Source organism: Canis lupus, chromosome 5 (assembly GCF_048164855.1).
Source record: "Canis lupus baileyi chromosome 5, mCanLup2.hap1, whole genome shotgun sequence".
Classification (NCBI taxonomy): Eukaryota; Metazoa; Chordata; class Mammalia; order Carnivora; family Canidae; genus Canis; species Canis lupus.
In genome coordinates, this window is record NC_132842.1 from 41,330,839 (window position 1) to 41,346,495 (window position 15,657).

Genomic DNA, 15,657 nt, shown 5'->3' on the forward strand with positions numbered 1-15,657 from the left:
TACACAACTTAATTGTCATCACTGACATAAGTAATATCTCACATGATAGTGTATAAACAAAGTATAGTAATTCTTTTAGATAATGTGGAATGAAAGGGGTTTGAGGTAACACATACCTTTGGCTAATTGGCTCTGTTTCTGGTCTGTGCTAAATTGATGTAGTTGCTCAGGACAGTGTACAGAGATGCAAATCCATCTAAGGACTTAGCCATTATAACTTTCTTCCTTGATCCCCAGTTACACTGTACCATCAGTTGTTTAACAGATTACTGGTCACATGGAGAATCAGGTAAGAATTTGAATCATTGGCACAACTCATTCTGATGCAGGAAAAACCCTTGATATATATGTGCCATGATTTATGAAGCACAATGTATTTTACTCGTAGTTGGAAAGTTACTTGTTAATTTGCTGTAGTTACAATTGGCTGTTATAATAAACCTTTATCTTAAGTTCATGAACAAGCAAAAGAATCCTCCATTATGATAATAGATCTTTGATACTGTAACTCCTGATTTACACAATGCCATGATCATCTGAAATGTTAAAGGCAATTTTTCTTACATTTGAATTTATGACTAGACTGTGAGAACATGTAGCAGTTTTTCCTTCCTTTGGTTTGTCTGAAAATATCTTTATTTCATTTTAATTAAAAATACTGAAAAAAATAATGTAGAGAATTTGCAGCATACATCAAAAGGGAATAGTAGTATAATGAATTCTTATGTATTTGTCACTTAGCCCTAGCAAACCATCAGTCCATGGCTAGTCCTTCCCCAACCAAATACCAAATGTTTAGTATATATATATTTTTTACAGTAGGCTTCATGCGCAGCATGGAGCCCAACTTGGGACTTGAACTCAGGACCCTAAGGTCAAGACCTGAGCTGAGATTAAGAGTTAGTGCTCAACTGACTGAACCACCCACATATCCCCTGTTTTTTTGGTATACTTTATCAAAGATGGCACAGTGGAATAGAGGCTCTCAGACTTGTGTAGTTATGATAGACCAAGATAATGAATAATTAAAACTACTTAGATATGTGTGTAATGATCAGATTTCTCATAGAGGATATGAAGTAGAAGCTTTAAGTCAGATGAACAACATAGAGGAAAAACTAAAAATTACCGTGCCTGGTTATAACATGATTCTATAAAGAAGTCTACTTATCATATTCTTAGAATAGTAAGATTGAAATCTTAATGAAGTCTTAAGATTATTTTTTTAGTTATCTCTACACCCAGCATGGGGCTCGAACTAATGACCCTGAGATCAAGAGTCACATATTCTTCCTGACTGAGCCAGCCAGGTGCTCTGAAGTCTTCATATATAATATGAACTCAATATGTAGACCATTAAAATGCCAAGTAACTCATTTTAGATTAGGTTAGAAATAATTATGGAAAAACACATCCTTACCACCAGGGAGTTTTAGGAAATTTAGTTTTTATTCTGGAGTTTGCGTGCGATTCTTTCTATCTCTGCCCTTCACCCCCACACATTCATGGTCTTTCTCTCTTAAATAAATTTCTAATTGTTCATAAATGTCCATTTTCCCCCATTTGTTTTAGCTGAGATCTAAATAACCAGTTTGAAATATCTTTTTTTCCTAAGATCTTTATTTATTTGAGAGAGAGAGTGCATGCGCATACACGCGTGTAAGAGATGTAAGGAGTAGAAGGGGAAGGAGAGGGACAGACAGACTGTGCTGGAGTGTGGAGCCTGCAACAGGCTCCATCTTAGGACACTGTGATCATGACCTGAACTGAAACCTAGAGTCAAATGCTCAACCGACTGAGCTAGCCAGGCGCCCTGAAAAAAAAAATTTTTTTTAATATCCTCTTTCTATTCACTCTCATTTTCCTCTCTCCAGTGTAACCAGTACTCTCTCCTCTAATACCGTGTACTAGTTTCTCCTGTTTTTTCCATTTTATGTAAAAGGAATCCCTTCAGTTTTTGCCTTTTTTCCTTTTTTTAAATATTTTTTTTTAAAGTAATCCCTACACCCAACGTGGGGCTTGAACTCACAACCCCAAGATAAAGAGTTGCATGCTCCACCAACTGAGCTGCTTACATACCCCGTTAACTCTTTATGTGAGTTTTAGCCATGTTGTGTATGCTCTCTGACTTAGTATTCTATATGTAGAAAAATGTGGGGTTTATTTTCTTAAAGATTTAATGTATCTATTCATGAGAGACACAGAGAGAAGAGCAGAGACATAAGCAGATGAAGAAGCAGGCTCCCTGCTGGGAGCCTGATGCAGGATGCCATCCTAGGACCCTGGGGCCACGACCTGAGCCAGACAGATGCTCAATCACTGAGCCACACAGGCATCCCTAGAAAAAATGTGTTTAACTGAATTCTTTATTAATGGTCTTTTCGGGTGTTTCTAATATTTTGTTAAAAATAGTGCTGTTATGAATAACCTAGAAAATAATGTACATTTGAATGTACATTTGAGTATTTTCAATAGCTTTATTGAAATACAATTTCTTTACCACTCCTCTATTTACAGTGTACAAATGTGATTTTTTTTTGTTTTTATTGTATTCAGAGTTGTACAACCATTACTATGATCCATTTGAGATCATTTTCATCATCCAAAATAAAAAAAAAAAAACACTGTACCCATTAACCTATCACCCTCCAACCCTTCTCCTCCAGCCCCTCCCCCCCCCCCCCCCCCCCCCCGCTTTTTTAGGCAACCACTAATCTACTTTATTTCTCTATGGATTTGCCTGTTCTGGATATTTCATATAAATAGAGTTCTACAATTCATAGCCTTTTGTGACTGGCACCTTTCTTTAATTTATCATAATGCTTTTAAGGTTCATTTGGTTGTACCAAGTGTTCGCCTTTTTTTTTTTTTAATATTTTATTTATTTATTTATTTATTTGAGAGAGAGAATGCAGACCTCAATCCCATGACCCTGAGATAGTGACCTGAACGGAAATCAAGAGTGGGATACTCAACTGACTGAACCACCTAGGCACCTTGGATCCTTTAACTTTTTGAAAATATTTTTTTCCATTAGAAGTTAAAAAAAAAATCCTTGCAAAGATTTAGAAAACAGATTTCTAAGCTAATGTCTTTTAAGTTTCTTTTAATTTAAAAAAAAAAGTTTCTTTTAATCTTTAAATCACTCTTTAAATCTACCCATATCTTTCTCTTGGTCTTCTTTTCCTCACCCCTTTATTTTCCTTAAATTTTATTTTATTGAAGGAACTCAGTGTTTTGTCCTATAGAGATTTTTACTGTGTAGATTTGTTGATTGCATCCCAGAGGAGTAATATATGCTCTGCATTTCCTGCAAATAGGTAAAGGGAATGATTTTTAAATATAGTCTTAACAAATGTATAGTGTTTTAGCTAGTGCCATATGCTTGCCATATCGTGGCTACCATTTTACGTTGCCCAAATTTTACTAAATTGTTATCTGTTCTTTGCACTGACTCCTGTTTGTTAAGTGAGCTTCTCCATTAGAGGGATAGTTGTTTAGCTCTTACAAATGACTTTATTTTGCCTTTCTCTAGTAGAGGCTATATATGTTTTGAGATTAACTTTTGTTTAAAAAAATAAGACTGCAGGTTATTTCTGTTCAGTATTAACTGTTATGACATTAATTCCAGTACCATTTTTCTGTAAATCTTGTGAAATCTGAGTTCATGGTGCTTGTTAACTGTACCATTTGTTCTTAAATCTATAGTCTTCAAATTATGTTTTATGATTAGGAAAACATAAATCATCATCTCTAAATCAGAGACTTGTTCTTTCTATGGTTTCATTATAAGGGATGAATTGCTGTTTTCTTCCTGCATTGCTGTTCTTACCTTACATTAACATTTGGGGTGCCTCGGTGGTGCAGTCAGTTGAGTGTCCAACTCTTGTTTTCAGCTCAGCTGTAATCTTAGAGTCGTGAGATAGAGCCCAATGTCAGACTCCATGCTCAGCATGGTTTCTGCTTGAGATTCTCTCCCTCTATCCCTCCTGTTTATGTGTTCTCTCTCTTTCTCAAATAAATAAATCTTAAAGAAAAATTAACATTTAAAAATTAGCATATTACTATTGAAATGATTTCCACATCTTTTTTATTCCTCCCTATGGCTTACCTTTTTTTGGATGTAATTTGACTTCAGTATTTCAGTATATTTGTGCCCTCTCTTGCACTAAAAAGATTATCAGATAGATGTGTCTCATAATTAATAGAAGGGCTGATCTTGTTCCTAATGAATGCTTTCATATAGGTATTTCAGGAGCCAGCGGAAGAAGAACGAGATGGTAGAAAAAAGAAGTATCCTAGTCCCCAGAAGACTCGTTCAGAATCTAGTGAACGAAGGTGTGTGTGTATATTTAATTAGACTCTGATAAGTCACTTTTTAGTTACTTTAAGGGCATTATGGGATTTTTAACATGTACTGATGCCTCTCTCTAAACTGATTAAAGAAAGAGAAGGTTATCTTCCTCCATTCTGTGTTTTTTGTCTTTGTCATACTTTCTCTTCCTTTTATAAACAATCATCATTATGTGCTTTCCCAAGAGCAAAGGGGTGGGAGTAGTCTCCTTAGAGGATATTAATGAAATGTTCCATTTGGTTAGGGGTGCTCACTATTAAAATCATGTATAGTATTTTATACTACAAATAGTTCAGTTTATATATTGATTCATCAGGCTGCCATTAAAAAATTAGTTTTTTGTTTAGGAAACCTTGTTTCTGCCTTTTTTCTTTTCTAGTTTTAAATTTTTGTTTTTGTCCTACCCCTCTTCATACTTTGGATTCACCTTCTTTTTTCATTTCTCCCCACCCAGTGTACTTGAAGGGAATGTTTTTTTCTTTTTATATAATGGATCAGAGAAATTATGTTGTGGTTATATGGCTTTCTGAAAAAGCACAGACATTATGAATTTTGCTGAATCAAGGAGGGTATTTCATACTCCTGATTTATTTGCATACTTTGTTTCTGTAGCATACGTATGGCTTTTATATCTGTGTATTATAGGACACGTGAGAAAAAAAGAGAGGATGGCAAGTGGAGAGACTATGACCGGTACTATGAGCGGAATGAACTGTACCGTGAGAAATATGACTGGAGAAGAGGCAGGAGTAAGAGTCGGAGTAAGAGCCGAGGCCTGAGTCGAAGTCGAAGCCGAAGTAGAGGGCGCAGCAAAGACCGGGATCCAAATAGGAATGTTGGTGAGTAGATGAGGCTTCCTCCTAAAAACTCCATATTGCTTATCTTCCTTTGTCATAAGGGTACCAGAACTTCCCTTAAACACCACGTGTGCCTTTAACATGTCTGAGCAACGTAAAATCTAGAATTGTCTAAAAAACCTAATGCTAATTTGTTACAAAGACAGGGCTCTGTTCTTAGGATGAAGTCAAATGAGTTTGGCGAAAAAGAAGCTGTATGTATTTCATAGTACATGTCTAGATTTAAAGTCATTTTTGTACAATCGAAACTAAGGTCTTTTAATCAAGAAAGCTATCATTGGAGAAGGAGGACTATCTGTTCCCTCCCTCCGTCACACCCTCACTAAAAATAGTGGACTTGCCTTAAGGTTGACTAGAGTTTAGTTAGGTGGATAACTGGGATCCCAACCACTGATGTATCAGGATATCTGTTTGGAAGTCAGTTCTTGGATAGCTTTCTTACCAAGTATCAGTGGAGAAGCTGGGCTCTCTTCATTATATATTGATGTTGATGTTACAGAAATTATTTTCCACAAGTTACTGGTCAAGATATGTCACGTTGATGTTCCTGCTTTTAGGGTATATTAATAATGAGAGCACTTTGAAATATGGACAGCTCAGTGAGTTTACTGCAATAGTCTCTTCCCTTTTCTGTGAGAAGATAAACATAGTTGGAGAACAGAAATGTCTAATCTTGTTTCTTGTTTTTATTTTGCCTCTGAAGCAGAGCACAGGGAAAGATCAAAGTTTAAGAGTGAAAGGAATGACTTGGAGAGTTCTTATGTGCCTGTGTCTGCACCACCTCCGAGCTCTTCTGAGCAGTACTCCTCTGGGGCACAGTCTATTCCCAGCACTGTTACTGTGATTGCACCTGCGCACCACTCAGAAAACACAACAGAGAGTTGGTCTAATTACTATAACAATCATAGCTCTTCCAATTCTTTTGGTCGAAACCCACCACCAAAGAGGCGATGCAGAGATTATGATGGTAAAAATCCTCTTTTATATTGTATTCAAAAGTATTAGTAAGCACATGTTAATATTGCATGCCTTTTCATTATAGTACAGATTTTTTAAAAGGAATGAGTGAGAGGAAAATCTCCTTTGGCTTATGCTTATTTACTTTCTTGATTTAGTAGATTGGCTCTGGTTAAGAGAATGTTCAAATTTGACCCACTCATTTGTTTTTTGTTGTTCTTGTTTCTTTAGACACTATACCACAAAATTTGGTAGACGCTAGGAATTATATTTTTTTTTGTGTAGTGTTTGGTGCAAGGAATTTGTTAAGCATTATAATAACCTATTTAAAATTTTAATATGCTGATATTCCACTTAATCTGTGTGTGTTTTAATTTTTTATTACGGAAATATTTAAATATTAATAAAAGTTGACAAAACAATATAATTAACCCTAGTGTATCCATGGTCTTGCATCAGTAGTTAGGAGCTCATGGTCAGTTTTGTTTTCATCTGTACTTCTCTGCTGCTTCTCCTGGACCTATATTATTTGAAGTAAATTGCAGACATTGTAAAGTTTTCTTTATAAGTGTAGAATATATATTTTTTGCATTTTGTGTATTTTTAAGTAGGAAATACAATCAAATCATAATTCAAGCATTATCTCTTTCTTACCCTGGTCTCCTGGTTACAGAGTTCTCGTTTCCAAGGCCAATTTAATGTTATTAATTTCTTGTGTATCCTTCCAAATGCAGTCTGTGTATATGTTATGGAAACAAATATGTATAGTCTCCCCTATTTTGTATTCTGTGGAAATGCTACTATACTCTTCATACTCCTGGATGTTGTTTTTCACTTAGTAATATTTTCTAGCAGTTATCCTATATTAATACATGAGGGTTTCCTTAATACTTTTTTTTAGGTTTCTTAATATTCTGTATGAAGAAAAATGTGTTTAACTGAACTCTATTGCTCTTTTGGGGTGTTTCTTATATTTTGTTATAAACAGTGATGCCATGAATAACCTAGTAAATAATGTGCACTTGGATATTTTCTTTCTTTTTTTAAAATTTTATTTATAAGTAATCTCTATACACAATGTGGGGCTTGAACTTAAAACCTCGAGATTAAGGGTTGCCTGCTCCACCAACTCAACTAGCCAGGCACCCCTTCCCACTTGAATATTTTATTTATTTTTAAGTGGGGAGGGACAGAGGGAGATGGGTGTGGAACCGAATGTGGGACTTGATCCCACAACCCTGAGATCACGACCCGTGTTGAGATCAAGCTCTGCTTCAGGCTCCATGCTCAGTGCAGAGTTGGCTTGGGATTCTCTCTGTCTCTCTCTCTCTGCCTCTCTGCCTGCCGCTCCCTTGCTCTCAAATAAATAAATCTTAAAAAAAAAAAAAGTCAAAAGCTTAACCCACAGAACCACCCTGCCACCCCCCCACTTGAATATTTTAAACTAGAGTTTCTAATTGCAGATATAGCAAGAATGTGGAATTTAGAACAATACCATGAAAATAGTTAACTGAAATTAGATTGTCTAGTTAAGTCCCTTACTCCCGTACCCTGTCTTTGCTGAATTGAAGCTGAATTTTTTTTTAATTTCCTTAATCTCTGTGACCAATGTAAGACTTGAACTCATGATCCCAAGATCAAGAGTCACATGTTCTACCAACTGAGCCAGCCAGGTCCCCTGAATCTGAATTTTTAATATGAGAATGTATGGCAAATAGGTTAATAGTGGTTAATAGCCTATTTTGGAACTGTTACTTGCTACCTCAACAAAGCATAGTCTCAAAAAGTAAAGAGTATTTCCATCTCTCCTTACCTCAGGGATATGTGACGATTAACAGAATAATACTGAGAAGGCTTTTAAATTCTTTGGAGAAAAATTACTTTATAAATCAGATTGGTAGACTTTTCAGGGTTTTGTTTTATTTGTTTTCTGAACTCTAGATCATAATAAGATTCTTGTATTCTTACAGAAAGAGGATTTTGTGTACTTGGTGACCTTTGTCAGTTTGATCATGGAAATGATCCCCTGGTTGTTGATGAAGTTGCTCTGCCAAGCATGATTCCTTTCCCTCCACCTCCTCCTGGGCTTCCTCCTCCACCACCTCCTGGAATGTTAATGCCTCCAATGCCAGGTCCAGGCCCAGGCCCAGGCCCTGGCCCAGGCCCAGGCCCAGGTCCAGGTCCAGGTCCTGGCCACAGTATGAGACTTCCTGTTCCCCAGGGACATGGCCAGCCTCCGCCTTCTGTTGTGCTTCCCATACCAAGTAAGTATATGTTCATTAAGTATTTCATTCTTTAGCAAAGAATTTTATTTAGAAGAACCTACTTCTTCACTAACTTGATAATAGATTTAAAGTTTTTGAAAGATAAATTAATATAGAATTTAGAATATATTCTTACAATTAAAATGTTGCTCTTTTTATTCTATCCATTGTTGCACTGCATTATTTATAGTACCTTTAAGAAATTTTGGGAGTCATGTCTTGCTAGTTGATGACATCTTAAGAAATCCAGTGTTTTGAAGATGTCAGAAAAAGGAACATGCCAGTAGTTTAATGAAATTTCCTAGTCTTTAAAATCTCTTTGAGGCATCTGGGTGGCTCACTCAGTTAAGCCTTCGACTCTTGATTTCAGCTTAGGTCATGATCTGAGGGTTTTGATATTGAGCCCTACAGCGGGCTCCACACTCAGGGCAGTCTGCTTGAAATTCTCTCTCAGCCCCTCTTGTGCTCTCTCTCAAATAAATAACTCTTTTTAAAAGCTATTCAGGAATATTAAAGTAATTTTTTTAAAGTCTTTTATTATGGAAAATTTCAGATATAGACAGTAGAATAATATGTGTGTACCATATGTACTGTCACTCAACTTCAGTGATTATCAGTATTCTTCTGTTCTTGTCTTACTTATTTCTTCCGACCTTCCCTATCATATCTGCATGTGCACACAGATACCTTGAGTTTGTTTTTGCTGTAGTAAATTCCAGAAGCCGTATCATTTCACCAGCTTAGCAGAAAAAGTAAGACTATATTTTTCTCGTAATTAGAAAAAAATTGGTGAATAGTTCACTTGTGTGCAAAGATAGAAGAAAATATCTACTTGAAAACATTTAACAGGGATGCCTGGGTGGCTCAGCGGTTGAGTGTCTGCCTTTGGCTCAGGGCGTGATCCTAGAGTCCCGGGATTGAGTCCCCCATCGGGCTTCCTGCATGGAGCCTGTTTCTCCCTCTGCCTATGTCACTGCCTCTGTCTCTCTGTGTCTCTCACGAATAAGTAAAGGAAATCTTAAAAAAAAAGAAAACATTTAACATTGTTAAGAGATGGCAACTCATTATTTTTAAAATGATTGCTATTCAATTTACTAAGTGATACTTTTTCAGTTTTTTTATTTTAAACTTTTTGTTTTTGAAATTATTGTAGACTCACAACTTTGCAGAAATATTTTAAGATGAACCCATGTACCTAATCACCTAGCTTTCCTGCATTAATGTTCTTTATAGACAACATTAAAGTTGATAAAAGTTTGGAGACATTGGATACATAGATTTAGTAGTCATGTAGATAGTATAACTGCGAAGCTCAACTTGAGGTTTTATTCCCCAAATAAAGAAGCATCTTCATATATAGAAATTTCCACTATAAAAGATGTGATATGTGGGAACATTTCTGTTTAAAAGTGAAATCCAAGAATGTCATTTTCTCCCAACATTTTGCAATGAAAAATTTCAAGCATACTGAAAAGTTGAAATAATTGTACACCAAACTCCCATATATTCACCATCTAGATTCTATGATTAATATTTTACCATATTTCTATTATCACGTGTCTTTCTCTCTCTAAGACTTTATTTGACAGAACAAGCACACAAGCGGGAGGGGAGGGGCTGAGGAAGAGGGAGAAGCAGACTCCCTGCTCAGCGGGGCTCGATCCTAGGACCCTGGGATCACGACCTGGGCCAAAGGCAGACACTTACCTGACTGAGCCAGCCAGGCACCCCTCATTATTATTTTTGATGCATTTCCTAGCATGTTGCAGACATCACAACATCTAAACATGTTCATAATGCAGAACTTAAGAGTTCTATTATCCCGAGGGCACCCCCCCACCGCTCTTGTTTTTTTTTTTTTCTCTTTCAAATAAATAAATACATGAATCTTTTTTTTTTTTTTTTTAAAGGAGCTTACCTTTATCCCAGAAAGTTTGCTCAAGTTCCTTCTCAGCCATTTTTACTCCCATTCCCCAGAACTAAGCATCCTGCCTTTTTTTCACCCTGGAATTGTTTTTTCTGTTCTAGGACTAAAATGTCATCCTAATTAATTATGCATCTCATAGTGTTGAAACCTGCATATATCAAATTTCTTAATTCTGTTCTATGCCAAAGTAGATACTTTATGACTATCCAAATTAGTTCTAGTATAGTATTTTTATTAGTTAGGAAACATAAACCTTTTTCTTCTTCTTTATTTAAAAATTTTAGGACCACCCATAACACAGTCAAGCTTGATAAACAACCGTGACCAGCCTGGGACAAGTGCAGTGCCCAATCTTGCACCAGTGGGAGCAAGACTACCTCCTCCTTTACCCCAGAACCTCCTTTATGCAGTATCAGAGCGTAAGTAAATATTGCTTGACTTTTAAAATTGCTGGAGTATAGAAAAGCTAAGTTTCAGTGTCATAATTTTAAAAACTATAATTTTTCTTCTTAGGCACTGTGCCGTATAAAAATATGTGTATTCACAAGACAACTTGCTGTGTGATTATGCTAAATGGCTGTAGTTTAAGTTGTGTGCTAGTGAAAGTGAAAGAGAAGGGTAGGGCTTTCTATGCTGAAGGCTCGTCTGCTATAGATGAAGTAGCAGCATTTCGTATCTTCCAAAGGGAATTTATTTTGAAACATTAGTCTCTTTTTAAGGAAATTTTGAAGCTTTTGTCTCTCCAAAGGGAATTTATTTTGAAGCTTCTGTTCAAAATTGTTCTTCTGATTGAATTTCCAAAACATAAGGTTATCTTCTAAGAATATATAAAAGGTTGGATAAAGCAAGCCAAATAATTATTTAGCTTGTATACTGGAGTGATGATAGCATCATTTAAACCATAATATTTAGTGGCTGTGTTATTTACAGCATTTGTGTTTATAATAATTTGTTCTTAAATCCTACTTCTCTCTGATTTCTTAGGTGTGTTTGTTATTTTTGCTTATTTAAGGCTTTTAAAAATATTCCTTTCTCCAAAAACATAAAAATAAGATAATTGGTTGTTAAAAATGTCAAATTATGAGTTTTTTATAGAGCTATGTAGCTTTATAGATAAAATCATCTTTTATGCAGTGTATTTATCATAAACACTTCTTCATCTTTATCATGTCACGATAAGGCAGTTCAGTAATATAATGAAGCCCAGGTTTAAATCCTTATTTCATTACTTATGTCATTGTGATTTTAAACAAGTTACTTAACCTCCTTGTATCTCAGTTTTCTCTTCTATAAAATGGGAATAATAATGTTGCTCACCTCAAAAGCGTATTTGAGGAGTTAATGCATTAATACATCTATCTAAGGCATCTAGAATAGAACCTGGCATGGTAAGCTAAATATAAAGGTTAGTTTTCTATAATACTGTAGTTATTCTTATCTCCTTAAATTTCAGCTTTTCTGAAATCAATTACCTTCTCTTTAAGTATCTACCTCCACTATCCCTGGCTTTATTAAATTGAAATAACCTCCATCTAATCACCTAGAATTGAAACCTTGACATGATTGAATCATTGCTTTGCTTAATTTATATCTAGTTAATCAAAAAATCCTCTCTTTGAAATATCCCTTTCTATTGCTACTGTGGTTTCTGCCCTTTCTGTTGCTACTGTGACACTTCAGTCATTTCACATTTGGGTTATTGCTGTAATCTTCTTGACTCTGTTATGTTTCATTGCACCTAAGTCACACCATATAATGCTGCTGAGCTAATTTTCCTGACAAAACGAATCACAGCAGTACCTCAGAACTTTGCAATGGCCACAATTTCCTCCTAAATTATAAATATATAATTTTTTATGAAGTAGGCTCCACACCCAACATGAAGCCCAACACAGAGGTGAACTCATTAACATGAAATTAAGACCTGAGCTGAGATCAAGAGTCTGAAGCTCAATGATTGAACCACCCAGTTGTCCCTCCTAAACTATCGATGAATCCCTCCCTATAGCTTTTCTTTCTATAATCTACCCTGCCTTTCTTGGTCATCTCTTCACTATACTCCCACATATATCTCCTCTGGTTAGGCCAATTATACCTTGTCGGTTCCCCTGTTGTGACTCAACTTTATTTTCCTGTCTTCCCTTCTAATAGTTTGCTCTCTCTCTTCTCTTCTTTCAAGGTCCAAATCTTCTGAGTACATGGGGAACATTATTGCTCTGTTATAAACTCTTACAGGACCAAAAAGCATTTATTACATAATGACATATAATTGTACATAAGCCTACTGTTAGATTTCTTTTCATGTTTGTTAATTTTGTGTTCTCTGAGCCTCTTCAAAACAGAAACCACATCTTAGTATCTCAGTCTTCTAACTACTATAGTGTCTTTACAGCATGTTTGTTTTACTGCTTCTTTCATTTTTTTTATGAATTAGAGAAATTTTAAACATAAAAATAAAGAATACAGTATAATGCATTCCCATATACCTATTACTCAGGTTCAACATTTATCAATCCTGTGTCACTTATTTCCCCTAGTTCATTTCTTAACATTATTTCTTAATGTCTTTGGACTTTTAAGTACAAAAAATGGATTATTTATCTGAGACTATTGCAGATGGCACATTTTCTTACCGTCAAATTTAGCGTTGTAACTCATGATAAAAATTCTATTTTGTTTTTAATTTTTTAAAAAGTCTGGCAATTACCATTTATTTTAATATTGTTAAATTTAACATCGTGACTCACTCTATAAAAATTACATTTTGATTTTAATTTGTAAAAACCTGGCAGTTGCCATTTATTTTAGTGTCTTAGCTCCATATTCGTTAATGGAGCAAATATTTATTGAATGCCTGATATGTGCCAGGCATTGTGCTACATGCTTGAGAGCCAAGATGAAAAAGGTAATCTTCGTTTTACTTGAAAATCATTTTTCTCTTCTTAAAAGCAAAAATATCTTGTGATATATTAGTAAAGACCTTTTAAAACACCAGTTCCAAATTTCTTTTTCAGAAGGTGGTAACATTTTTAAGAAAATTTGGGGGAACAGTACAGTTAGCAACTTTTTATTTGCCACATTAAGGAATTGTATATGAAAGTATATAGGGTCATTTCAATTTAAAAAATATATTTTTACTTTAAAAAAAGACAGCACTATCCTTTTATATTTAGTTTTATGAAATATTAATTACATTACATTTTTTCCCTCTGTTTGTCTCAGACCAGTGACAGATGATAGATGATAACGTCCTTTTGGCATTTGTGAATTCCTGCTTTAGAGGATAGTTTCAGATGTCGCATCAGTAGTTTAAAGAGATTTATTTGGTTGGCAACTGAATGTTTTAAAGATTACAGAATTATTTGTATCAAACAATTCAAAGTTTTTTATGCAAAGTACTCTCTTCCTTATTTATTTTAAAGATTCATTTTAGAGAGCAAGAGCACACACACAATGGTAGGAGGGGCAGAGGGAGAGAGAATATCAAGCAGACCTCCTGCTGAGCATGGAGCCTCATGTGTGGCTGTGGCTGGATCCCAAACTAGATCCCAACTGCTGAGCCACCCGGGCTGCCCTAAATTGGGAAAGTTTAAATTGTGGATATTTTATTGTCAAATTTTCTTTAAAATTCATAACATAGGGCAGCCCTAGCCCTGGTGGCTCAGCGGTTTAGCGCCGCCTTCAGCCCCAGGTGTGATCCTGGAGACCCGGGATCAAGTCCCATGTCGGGCTCCCTGCATGGAACCTGCTTCTCCCTCTGCCTGTGTCTCTGCGCCCCGCCCCCTGCCTCTCTCTCTCATAAATAAAAGCTTTTAAAAAATAAAATTCATAACATAGAAAATGTTTAAAACGGAGTACAGCATATCAGATGGTATTTAGTTGTGAAAATTATGTCACTAGAGACCTGGAATATACAGAGAAAAACGAAATCTGGAATTTTAGAGGTAAAAACGGGGGTCTGCTCAGTGCTAGATACTAGGAATATACAGAAGAATAAGTGATTCTTCTAAGAAGCTAAAAATCTAATAGTGGAAAAGAAATGTGTTTAAAAAAACAAAAAAACAAATACAGTGTATTTTTTGCTATTATAACTAGATGAATAGAGTGGCTCAGAAATACAGTTGAGAAAGGAACTGATTCTGTTGAAAATAAAACCATCCTCTCGGCTGTGGTTACTTGTTTTGCAATAGGACAATTGAATATTAACAGAAAAAAAGTAATTATCCTCACTGTATAAGTGGGTAGAATATATGTGGCTCCTGGTAATGCTATTTAAAAGGTGATTTCAAATGGATATAGTTTAGAAAAAAAAAGCTAATATTTTGTTGTTTCTCGAATTAAAAATGTCACAGATATTCTGAAAAGGACTTAATAGGTAGAATTGTATGCAAAGAGAGTAATATCGTAACACCTTTTAAAATCAAGTGTTTCCTCTGAAGTACTTAAAATATTTTACCCAAATTTGAGTTAACCAACTCACTGTATAATTTTTTTGTTGCACAGTACCATTTTCAAGTATATCCCTTTCATCCCCTTAAGTTCCCTTAAGTTCCCTTGAAGAAAACATAGTAGAAATATGTTATGATTGCTAAGTCCACTCTAGTTAAGTGTGAAAAAGTGATAGTAGAATATAGCATTCTTTATTCTACAGACTGATTTTTTAGGTTGAAGACAGTTGTTCGTCTTCAAATGTATTTATGTAAATAATCTTTATCTTTCTGAAAATATATTTCCTGTTATCAACTATGAAAAATTATTGAAACACTCTATTCCTACTAAACTTGAGATTCCTCATTTAATTTTGTGGAATATATAACATTTCTTAATGCAGAATCATGGATTTTGATGTCTAGAAAAGTGTATCGATATCCAGTAGAGTCATTGAATATTGTCTGGGTTTCTTCTGCCTTGTGTTTTATTTTGGTTTGTCTTAAATTCATTATCTTATTGCCCATTTCAACATACAAATTTTCCTCCAAAATACTTGTCGTTGGGATATTTTTAATACATAAGCTTTCATCCTTTCTTTAAGTGACTATTTAGGGTACCTACTATGTACCAGGCATCATTTAAGCCCTGGAACTTCAAATTGTATGCCAGGGACCTTGGATTCTAATACAGAAGATACATGATAAATATGGCTAATTATTGGAAGGTGGTGTAGCTTTTTTGTTTTCCACTTGAGCTTTTAGTTTAAAACTTAAGATTTTTTTCCTGGGAATATGCTTTTTTATTTTTTTTAAGAGATTTTATTTATTTATTCATGAGAGACACACACAGAGGCAGAGACACAGGCAG

General features: G+C 35.1%; 1 protein-coding gene across 4 annotated transcripts in view; it reads left to right on the forward strand.

Moving 5' to 3' along the window:
- Window positions 1–15,657, forward strand: part of RBM27 (RNA binding motif protein 27) — a 74,052-nt gene that overhangs the window by 17,963 nt on the left and 40,432 nt on the right. For 2 of the 4 annotated variants that reach the window (XM_072826355.1, XM_072826357.1), the window contains exons 4-8: window positions 4,247–4,338; window positions 5,000–5,193; window positions 5,915–6,178; window positions 8,139–8,432; window positions 10,644–10,778. In XM_072826355.1, coding sequence (XP_072682456.1) covers window positions 4,247–4,338; window positions 5,000–5,193; window positions 5,915–6,178; window positions 8,139–8,432; window positions 10,644–10,778 — 979 coding nt within the window. The remainder of the gene's footprint in view (window positions 1–4,246; window positions 4,339–4,999; window positions 5,194–5,914; window positions 6,179–8,138; window positions 8,433–10,643; window positions 10,779–15,657) is intronic. The other 2 variants (XM_072826356.1, XM_072826358.1) reach the window with 1 other exon arrangement.